Source organism: Camarhynchus parvulus, chromosome 13, assembly GCF_901933205.1.
Source record: "Camarhynchus parvulus chromosome 13, STF_HiC, whole genome shotgun sequence".
Classification (NCBI taxonomy): domain Eukaryota; kingdom Metazoa; phylum Chordata; class Aves; order Passeriformes; family Thraupidae; genus Camarhynchus; species Camarhynchus parvulus.
Window position 1 is genome coordinate 10,476,251 of NC_044583.1, and position 11,275 is coordinate 10,487,525.

Here is an 11,275-nt window from a genome sequence, read left to right on the forward strand (position 1 = left end):
GCCTAAAACTGGTTTAGTAAAACCAGAGACCTTGCAAAGAGCTGTCATCCCACTCTGACCTCAGGTACCACTGGAGCTGTCTGCTGCTGCTGCCTCAGAGAGGGAGAAGTGCGTGGCACTGCCAGACTGATGGAAGCGAGGTATGAACATCAGTGCTCATCTGCACTGAGAAATGGAAATACAGAGCCCAGCCCAGCTCTCTATTTCCTGAACAGGCAAAGCAAGAGGGATTTCTTTAGGGGAAGCACAGCAAAGTGCCAGAGCCCAGGTGGGCATCAGGGGGAACAAACCCCACAGCAGCTCAGGCTCCCCACTGCCTTCGTGAGCAAAGCTGGTGCCAGAAGCAACTTTTCTCCTCACTTTGTTTTTCCCAGAAAAACTCAAAGAATTTTTTAAGTTGCTCTCAGCCCAATTTCTCCAGAGGAAGACATAGCTTTCTGCACTTGGAATCACCTCTGTCCAAAGAAACAAAGACAAGTTTAAAGAAAATATTCATGGCTCAAATCACCATTTTCTTCTGTGACTTTCAAAACCTCCCACACTGAGTGTGCCAGACAGACCCAGCAGCAACACCCATATCATCCAACTCAGAATTTAAGATCTTTGGGCTTGATCTGTGACATTAAGTGGATGGGGGACAGGAGGGATGACAGAGCCTCAGCCACAAAGGGGTAATACAAGGACCCATGCTGGGAAAGGATGGGGAGCTCCACATGAGCCAGCTTGTAATCAGTTAATTTAACTTGAGTTTGGCTAGGAATAATTAAGAAGGATGTGATAATTTTCTTCTGTATCAAGTGCCCAATCTCTTCCTGGACAGCTTTCACCTGGGAGGTGACACCTTGCCAGGACAGAGATCTGGTCCCTGCATGCATGCCCAGGCAGTAACCTATCAGCTGCATGGATTCTGTTTGCATGACACTTCCTTTAAAGAGGGAGAGAGAAACAAAACACTCGTCCCTGCTTTATAAGGCTGCTGTGTAAACAGCCCTGTGGGTTTTGGGGGACACACCTAAAGGAGGCAGGTGAGGTGAGGCTGATGAGGTCATGGGGCAGCCAAGTGCTCTCAGAGCTTTCCCCAGAGGTGGGCACTGCTGCTGGCAGGGTGAAATCCCCTGCAGCCACCGTCCCCAGTCAGCTGGGCTGGAGGGGTCCTGACCCATCTGCCAGGCCTTCCTCCCCACTGCAGTGGGGCCAGACCCATCCACCTCCTTCCTGACTCATGGTGAGCCCACAGCAAGTTAAATCTACATCTTGAGCCCCTTGCTCTGCCTCTTGTTGATGGAATAAAAGTTTCCCCACCCCTATTTTCTCTATTTTCTCATTTCTAGCCTAAACACATCATCCTGTGCACACAGATCCAAGAGTTCTGCAGTGCTCTGAGGCCTTTTCTACAACCCCAATCAGGACATTCCCAAATCACTTTGACAGCCCTTACTGGGAAGGATCTATATCCCTGGTCCGTTTGTGTCTCGAAAGATCAGAATTTGGTTCCAAACCTCAATTTTTTTTCCTTCCTGGGACCAAAAGGTACAGCCTGGAGCTTCCTTTGGTGCTGGCTTCTATCCCAGGATGTGTTTCCTTCAGGAGAAGAGGCTCTTACCTTGGGTTTGATTTTTTGTGGCCTCACTGATGAAGTTCACTGCTCACCCCATCCCATTGCACAAGGCTGTGCTGGAAATCAGGGTCAAAATTAAGACAGAAGAACTGGGTGCATTGGTACAGCTGAGGGCACAAAGTGCTGCTGAGACACAGCAACTCCTTGGGATAATTTTTTTCACTGGGAAAGCACACCCTAAGCTGGCTCTGTTGGGTGGTTTAATCTTGTTTTCAGTAAATATTGGGCTGCTTCTGTGCGCCAAAACAGGCATGAAGAGGACCAAGCCTGTGGGGTAGGTGTGGCACAATACCTGATTCCAGTTACATCTCCATCCCCAATTACTATTTCTCGGGGTCGGCTGCTTGTTCTCTGCCCCCAAGGTGAGTTGGGTGGTCCAGGGAGCGACCCCAGGCTCTGAAGAATGAGACTGGACTCTTTGCTGTTCGGTCTTCAGGTTGTTTATTAAGTCTTATCTACAAAATTTTCTTCCTGGCAGACAGAGGTCTGACAGCAAGGCAGCCACGACGCTCTCCGACCACCCCCAAGGCTGCTCCGTCTCTTATACCACAAATTACGTATATCATATTTACCTTTACCTTCCAATGCCTATCACCCATGTTGGACAGTGCACCCCTTCCCCAAACCAATCCCTGAGTGCCAACACCACAGCAGAAGATGGAGAACAAGAAGAAGAAGGAAGAAGGATGAGACACGCCCTGTTCCCTCCATCTTGTCCCCATTACCTTTATACAAAATTTTTTAAAACTTATATTTTCACCCTGTGTACACCTTATAAAAACACCCTTTAAACCTGTGACACCTTCCAGCCCTCATACCAAACTGGCAATTCATTTGCAGGATCGAAATCCAGCCACCAAGTGTTCCGGGCATCATGCCAAGATCTCCGAGCCCCCTGACGGGGTTTCGGCTCTCGACGTGGTCTCGGGGGACTCCTCACATCCGGAGTGATGTGCAGAGTTCCCACAACTATTCATTAATCAAAACATATTCATTATACAGGCAAAACTCCCCCCAGCACTGCCAGGTCCAGGGCTTGGGTCGTGCCTCTGTTTGCTCCTGCTGGGATCTGCAGCAGCCCACAGGGACTGTGCAGCAGGCAGAACAATGGGGACATATTTTCCCCAATACAGGAAGCTTGAGAAGACTAAAAATAAAAATTCCTAGAAGAGCTGGGTGCGCAGGAGGGCTGCCCCACAGCTGCAGGGCTCTGGGGTTGTGCAGCACAGGGCCACATCCCCTTTGCTGTGTACAGACCAAGGGGCTTGGGGGGCTTCCCGGGGTGAGCAGTGTGGGAGAGCACCATAAAACATCCCGCACCTCACCAGCGAGGGGCTGGCTTTCTAATTACCCAGGTGGGTTTCTATTGTGAGGAGGGCAGCAACGCAGGATTTGACGCCAGGGCTCTGAATGTGTCACCTGCCAGGGGCAATTTAGCAAGTGGCCTGTGCTTTATTTTCCTGCTGCCCACAGCCACGGGGCAGCACAAGCCAAGACCCCACTCCTGTGGGACCTGCCACCCTGATAAACTGATTTACATCATGTCTGCCTACCCTGAAAACCCACATTGCGGTGTGAAAAGGGTTCTGTGGGTGCGTGGGGCTGTGTATGCTATTGTTGTCTCTTCATTAGGGCAGATACCAAAATGCTTTAGGATTTTGACCATGCCATGAAAAGCACTGCCTGTTTGGTTACATAGCACAAAAATAAGAAACAAAGCACCAACGTTTTGTCAATTAAGTTGAGGGGCTCCAGCTGACACTCAGGACACTGCTTAGCAAGCAGCCTGTCCCTCAGCATCACTGGGTGCAGGCTCTGGTGCTGCCTTCATGCTGGGCAGCTCAGGGGGTCCAGGCTGCCCAGAACCACTGACAGTGCACATTCTTCACAACAAGGGAAATTCAGCAGAATTTGCCTTCCAGATTTTTTTTCACCATCCAGAACCAAACCAAAAGCAGGTCTCTAGGCAGTGGGAAAATCAAAGGGAAACCAGCTTCAGCATCATTTCTCAGATGACCCATGGGGGGTGGGCCACCACGGGGTGACCAGTGGGCTGTTCTCATGGGTGATGAGGGAGCATCCAGCCTTGCAGCCTCCAGAGCCACATGTGCCCAGTGACTTACAGAGCAAAGCACCAAAATCATCTTCCAAACAGCTCTGCCCTGTTCAGCTCTGCCACTGATCCACCCCAAGATCTCCAGACCACCCGTTCCTGTGCCTCAGTTCACCCAGCTGCAAACAGAGTTGTGTACATTTAATCCCTTCTACAGCAAGGACATTGCACAAAGCGGTCTATGAGTGCAAATTTATTAACACAGCAAGACCCAGGTCTGCTTTTGCCTAAGGTGGAAGAGTCAAGCAGAAATAGAATTGGGATCAGTGCACTCATTGCTGGGCACCCTGCAGAAGTGCTGGCTCCTGCCTGCCAGGCCTGAGCAGTTACTGTGGAAAAAACCTGGAGCAGCGTGGGGAGGCTTGTCCCAGCACGCTGCTTTGTTTGCTGACAACTAGCGCAAGTGACAACGTTATGAGTGACTTTTAGGATGGCTGTGGCTTTAATTAGAAAGGACATTTTTAATAGGCTGGGCAAAGAGCTGTGTGGTCCTGCCAGCGGCTGCTCACGCCCAGGGACGCTGTTATTCCTCTGGCATGTGATAGCAGTATCATGTGTGAACTGACAGAGCAGACATGCCAACATTTTTTTTAGCTGCACAAGCTGTCTCAGACAAGAAAAAAGCCCATCTAAATGGCCTCAGGGGCAGCCAGACACAACCCCCCGGAATTACCTGGGTGCACGCAGAAAATGCACGCAGATTTCCAAGCCATATGCATGGGCTTTAATCAATGAGCTCCCCTGATACATGGGAAACACTTCATTCCCAGTAATTGTCCTTTGACAGCTCTAACAAGTAGGATCTGTTTGGGATGGTAATGATTAAAATGCTGACTCACAGAGGGTTTTCCATGCTGGTGGGACTGCACCAGCTTTGTGCTCACTTGGAAGGTATTTTGCATCCCTGCTTTTTAACCAATCTGCAATTTTAATCCTCTGGTTACAAACGGGTTGTTTGTGGCTTTGCCCAGCTGACTCCAGGTTTCCCTTGTGCAGAGTCTGGAGGGAGAGGGCTCTCTCCTCTCTCCCTGAGGGGCAGCAGGGCAGGGAGAATTCCTGTGCTTTCTGCAGCCAGGAGCAGAGAGGAGCTGGTCTGTCTCCAGGCAGGAGGGAGAGGAGTGACAGGTCTCCAGCAGCAGGAGCTGAGCCCACAGACCTGCACTTCAGACACCAGCTGGGAGGTATCAAACCCCAGGGCAGGTTGCTGGCTCTGCAGTGCTCTTGAGCATTTCATGGCAGGACAGAAAACTACTTCTCAAAGGTATTGAGGTGCATCCCCCTGCCTGGCCATCATACTGCTAGTGGCCACTTACCTGCATGTGAAGATGGGTTTGTCCCTGTGTGTCCCCTTCTGCTTGTGGGGCAGCTCCCCAAGGGCCATGTCCAGTGCAGTCCTGCTCCCTTGAACCTCACTTTGCTGCCCTTTCATCAGTCCCCTTGCAGCAGCACGGATTAACTCAGGGAGGTACCCAGGGTACCCCAGGGTCTGTCAGGGAGCTGGGAGGAGGAGGAAAAAGGCAGCACCTGCCATGGGGCCAGAGAGTCCTCGTGGGCAGATGCTGTGCCTGTGTGCCATGGGACAGTGACAGGCAGAGCCAGGGGCTGTTTGTCACTGCTGGCACAGCACAGCACTGCTTTGGGGCCAAGCACCACACTGCCCATGGAACAGCCAAGATCCCTGCCCAGGGTGAGCCAGCCCCCAGTGGCACCATTCACCCTCAGGAAAACAGACCAAGAAGTTTCCATAAACACCACCATCTCCCCATTCCTGCTTCAGCTGCATCACAGCTCCTCACAACATTTAATGATACTGGCTGTAACTACCAAAAGACTTTCTGGGTTCCTCTGATAAGGATTTTCCTTTCCCAAGCCCAGATGATGGCTCAGCTGCAGCAGAGGCCCCTCATTCCACTCAGGCTATGGGCAGCTCCTGCCTGGAGCAGCAGCAGCAGCTGTGCCTGTGCGGCAGCAGCCTTCACCAAAAGGAAATTGCCAGCCCCAGAAAACTGCTCCCCTAATTACAGCTTTGGATCATGGAGAAAACCACATAAATGATTCACACAGTGTTCCCAAGCTGCAGCCCTGTAAATGAGAGAGATTTCCAAATGCTACCGAGCCACGCTCGCTGGTATCAGGATGGGGATGCAGAAACTTTCATCATAAAGAGGAGAGAAGGAAAATTCCTGCCCTTAAACGCATCTCTGCAAAGCAAGGAGACCTGGGAGGTCTATCCCCTACAGATCTTTACAGAAGGGTTGTTAAGACTCCTCGGGGAATTCTCATAGGAGGGAGCAGGCAGATAGCAGGGGAACTATAGAAATGCATCTGCTTGTTATTTCAGAGGGACGTGGGGATGGAGCCTCTGCTGGCGGGCAGAGGATGAAAAGGAGAAGGCAAGAGGACTCGGGGCCAGCAGAAAGGGATAGCTGGTGGCAGGGAGGAGAGTTAAAAGTGTCCCATTGTTAGGGAAGTTTGCTCTCCTTCAGACCATCCCTCTCCCAGGGACACCCGCCGCCTTTTGAAGTGCAACCTGAGGCGGTTCCTTGTCACCCATTGGAGCGGGAGCTTTTTTATCACATGAAGTCATTGGGTAGCAAATGAATGGGGGGTTTTGACTATTCACAACTTCACCTTATAAATATCAGGGTTGGAGGTTCCTGCAGCTTTGCTCCATCCCCATAGCTCACCTTGGGAAGGAGTGGAGGGAGGTGGCCCTGCTTTGCAGAGACCTGCGGTGTGGAGAGCTACGGAGCAGCCAAAGGGATCCAACTCCACTCCTTGTGACAGCCATGAAGAGAAGCACCCTCCTCATCCTCTCCATCACAGGGGTCTACAGTGCCATTTTCCACTCAGCAGCATGGTAGGGTCCAACTCGGTGGAAAGGACATTTTTAAAGATGCTGTTCAGCCTATGGTAAGGTGATTTATTTTATTTTCTCTTTTTCAGGTCTGTGAATAACTTTCTGATGACAGGACCTAAGGTAATTAACACATGGACTGTCAGGAATTTAAATGGAGTGATTTTGTATTGCAAATGGGAAATAGTGCTTTCCAAGGAACCAGACTTCCCAGAGCATATCGGCTCCAAGTCCTGCCAAGTACAGAGGGAAAGGACTCACACCGTGCTTATGTCTGTTTTCACTGATAAACGCTAAAGCAGGGTGGATTTTAACCCCGCTGTCTCCCGTGCCAGGCGTACCTGACGTTCTCCAGCAGCGTGGCGGCCGGGGCACACAGCGGGATGGAGGAGTGCAAGTTCCAGTTCGGCTGGGAGCGCTGGAACTGCCCCGAGAGCGCCCTGCAGCTCTCCACCCACAACCGGCTGCGCAGCGGTGAGTGCGGCACCTGCGGCCCCGGGATGCGCCGGGGCGGGCGGGGTGTGCTCGGAGAGAGCCGGTGCTGCCAATTAACTGATGGAAAAGGGCCTTCCTGCCCAAAAATCACTGCTGTTTTTCCTTTATGTTTATTAACTGGGGTCATAAATAGCACTAATATTTTCCTAGGGATCGCAGGCTCAGTGCTCCACGGGTCTGCTCCTACCCCTCTGTGTGCAGGGGAGTGCAGTGCTAGAGACACCCGAGCTTCCAGTGGGGACAAGTGCAGGAGAGGCAAAACCAGAGATGTGCACTAAGAAACTGCCTCCATAAGAAAGCTGTGGATATATTCCAATATTATCTATTTCAATGGGCAGAAGTCTGCTGTCACCCAGAGCAGCATCTCTATTTGAATGTCTTCAGAAAGCCAAAGGACTACACTAGGAGTGTGAGTGCAGACAGCTGTTAGCACAGGTTCAAAGGATCAATGACCATTTTCTCTAGCAGGCAAGATCAAAGCACAACATACCCCCAGGCAGGGAAGGACAGAGATGAACGGAGTGCCAGGTGAAAGGAGAATTAACTCACCTTGGCCAGAGTAGGACCATGGCATTTCCTTAAATCCTACCCCTGGCAAGAAGTTCCATCCCCTGTATAGACACCTGCATAATATGATAGCAAATTGCTGTAGCCTGAGATGCTGAAGTCTGAAAAGATCCCGTGATGAGCATTTCATTTCTGTAGCACCTTTCCTTTTGCACAGAGCGTGTGGGTATTTTCTCCTTGCACCTTCGCAGGACAGGAGATCTTCATTCCTGATAATCCGGGATTGATGTCTATATTTGCATGTGACAGCTTTTGCATGTGACAGCTTTTTTCCCTCTTCTCCCCCAGCTACCCGGGAAACCTCCTTTGTGCACGCCATCAGCTCGGCCGGGGTCATGTACACCCTGACCAGGAACTGCAGCCTGGGAGACTTCGACAGCTGCGGCTGCGACGACTCCAGGAACGGCCGCGTGGGTGAGTGACCGCCCAGGACAGACTGACCCGTCCCTCTGTCCACACACAGCCTCTCAGACTGCGGGGCAGGTCAGTGCATAATCCTGTGTCTGTGCTGCAGGTGGCCGAGGCTGGGTCTGGGGAGGATGCAGTGACAATGTGGAGTTTGGGGAGAAGGTTTCCAAGCTCTTTGTGGATGCCTTGGAAACGGGACACGACACCCGGCGCTGATTAACCTGCACAACAATGAGGTTGGGAGACTTGTAAGTAATAATAATAATAATGTCTATATTAAAAACAAGATCTAGGCTGTTCAGGTGCCCATTTTCAGGCCTCTGTGAAAATCCAGGCCCAGTAATATTTGCATGGGGGAAAAAACACAGCCAGGGTCTGGCCTTGAACCCCAACACAGGGAATCACAGTAAGAATTGTTCCCCCTTCCAGCTTCTGCAGCTGTGTAATCAGTTAACTGCTGGCACACACCACTTATTCAGAAATGCATGGGATTTGTGCTCCCCTCTAGGCTTGTCTGGTCTGTAAAACAAAGCCAGAACCACCTTCCTTACTTTCTTGCAATATGCATTTCCAAGCTCTTTGGCCGGGGAGCCAGGTGTGAGCTGGCCCTGCTCACAAGCCAGCCAGACTCACCCCCACTCCTGCCTGGGCCATGGCAGCTCTCAGCATCTTGCCAAACCTCCTTGTCTGTAAAAACAAGGATGACAACACTTAACATACCTATCTCATAGGGTGTGTCAAGGCTTAATCTCACATAGATACCAGCGATTGGGACCTTATAAATACCAGAGGGAGATAGGCAGATAATATCTGTGAAGTGCTTGGCCTGGAGGAGATGCAGAGAGGTTGGGTATGATTATTCCAAAGCAGTTTCACACATTTTGAATGAAACCTCTGAAAGGGACATGGGTTGATGCTGATGAGTGGCGTGAGAAGGGCATGACCTGATAAAGGCACTTTTTTCCTGGCCTGGATTCCCCTGGAAGGGCTGGGAACAATAGTTTGTGCCCACTTAGCCCTGGGACAAATGTCTTCCTGGAACTAAGAGCGAAATGTACAAGGGTTGACCTTTGCTGTTTATAGCCTAGTTTTCATTATTATTTCGTCTTTCCCTTACAGTACGTAGTCTCTATCGCACCAACGGTGTCTTTTCTATCGCCTATACTGGGACTAGTAAATGCTTTAGTTGGGTGTGGGGAGTAGCTTTGTTATTCCAGGTAATGGAATTCCAGGTCAGCTCTTGGAAGGATCTGAAGTCATGCCAAGCATGAGCCACTTTAGCTGCAGTGTCCCCAAATTACAAGTGCCTCTCCTGATTTTGAGATTCCCTAATTTCTTCACCTCATCCCACCAAGGCAGTGAAAGACACAATGAAGAGAGCCTGCAAGTGCCACGGGGTGTCGGGCAGCTGCAGCATCCAGACCTGCTGGCTGCAGCTGGCCGAGTTCCGCGAGGTGGGCAACTTGCTGAAGCTCAAGTACGACCAAGCGCAGAAGCTGGAGATGGACAAGAGGCGCCTGAGAGCCGGCAACAGCGCCGAGAGCCGCGGGGCCACGGCCGAGACCTTCCAGCACATCCACGCCACCGAGCTCGTCTTCCTGGAGGACTCCCCGACTACTGCACGAGAAACGCCAGCCTGGGCCACCAGGGCACCGAGGGCCGCGAGTGCCTGCAGAGCGGCAGGAACCTGTCGCAGTGGGAGAAGCGGAGCTGCCGGCGGCTCTGCACCGAGTGCGGGCTGCGCGTGGAGGAGCGCAGGACCGAGGTGGTCTCCAGCTGCAACTGCCGGTTCCAGTGGTGCTGCACCGTGCGCTGCGAGCAGTGCCGGACGCTGGTGGCCAAGCACTTCTGCACCCGCCGCGACTCCGCCGTGCCCAACCACAGCAGGCAGAGGAGCAGGGCCCACAGCAGATAGGGGAGGCTTTCTGGTGTCCCCACGCTGGGGAAGGAGGGTTGGGCGCGCACCGTGTGAGGTGCTGGGGTCTCCTGTGGATGGAGGAAGCACAAGGTGCGGGCGCTGATGGACCACGGTCCATCTTGCTTCCATGTTTTTCCCTCGACATTTACCGGTAGCTTCTTTCTTCTCGGGAGTCACTTTATCTGTGTGCTGGACACAGGGAGGAATTTCATGGTTTATGTGGGCTCGACCCCTTGTGCCCTTGCCAGTGGGTCTGCCAATGGCAGCAGTGGGGCTCCAGCCCCCAGCCAGACGTGGGAACAGGTGCTGTGGCAGATCCAGCCCAGTGATCCCATCCCTGCAGCCTCTGGTCCCCGCTGCTGGTGCGCAGCAGCTGCTTGGCAGCATCTCTGCAGGAAAACTTATGCACTTTGTGATGTGAGAGGAGGTATTACCACAGCTGCAGCCTTTTGAGGGCTTTGGAAAGTTTACAGTCAGTGTTTACATATTTCCCTCCCCACCTTTTTTTTCTCCTCCTTTTTGAATTTTGTATTCTGGCACAAGAAGCCTTGCTCCAAATAGAACAATAGCATCATGTATTTGTACTGGATAAAATTAAGCATTTTACACTTCCTATTTTTTTAAATTAGCAGATAAGAATTCAGAATTCTTTATGCCTAATGTTGTTTATTAATAAATTGTATTATTGCTTAGCACAATCTGTTTTCACTATATATTTTGAAGGTATCCTTTAAGAGTTAGATTTTGGACTGTATTTTGCAATAAACCACAATGAAAATAATTGGCTTTTTCTTTTCTGGCTTCCTAGCAGTATGATTTTAGGTGCAAAATTGTCCCTTTCTGTGTAAAACCCAGCACTTCCAGGAGTTTCCTCATCATTAATCCAGTGAGGGCAGTGAGTTCAGTAGCTGGATTTCAGTAAGTTGGCTCCAGCCTCCAGTCCCCGGAGGGTTGGCTTTAGTACCTATCGCCGTAATCTCGCCCTTTCCATGTGCTGAGTATGCAGACACAGCCCGGCTAAAGCCGACTCTGAAGCTCCCAAAGTCTCCTTAATTCGCCTCGCCCCGACATCCCCCAGACAAAGCGAGGCTGCCCCGCTTTGATGTGGAAAGCGTCACCAGCGGCGCTCAGCGCGGATCTCTGGGAGGCACGAGAGGAACCCTTTGAACTGGAGCAGGAGAGAAACCTCGGGGACACTTGTGAATGTGTCTGCTGGTTCCCTGCTGCTCCGGGTGCCGACAGCCCGGGCAGGGCAGCAGGGCACAGCGCTGGTGCTGCTGTCCCAGGGCAGCTCCAGCT

The 11,275-nt window shown here is 51.6% G+C and overlaps 1 protein-coding gene across 1 annotated transcript; it reads left to right on the top strand.

Moving 5' to 3' along the window:
• The first annotated feature begins 6,520 nt into the window (after positions 1-6,520).
• WNT8A (Wnt family member 8A) lies at positions 6,521-9,973 on the top strand. The gene is given in 8 exon segments (XM_030957528.1): positions 6,521-6,591; positions 6,678-6,711; positions 6,924-7,062; positions 7,939-8,064; positions 8,165-8,266; positions 8,269-8,306; positions 9,414-9,663; positions 9,666-9,973. Coding segments are annotated over 8 exon segments (1,068 nt in total).
• The last annotated feature ends 1,302 nt before the right edge of the window (positions 9,974-11,275 follow it).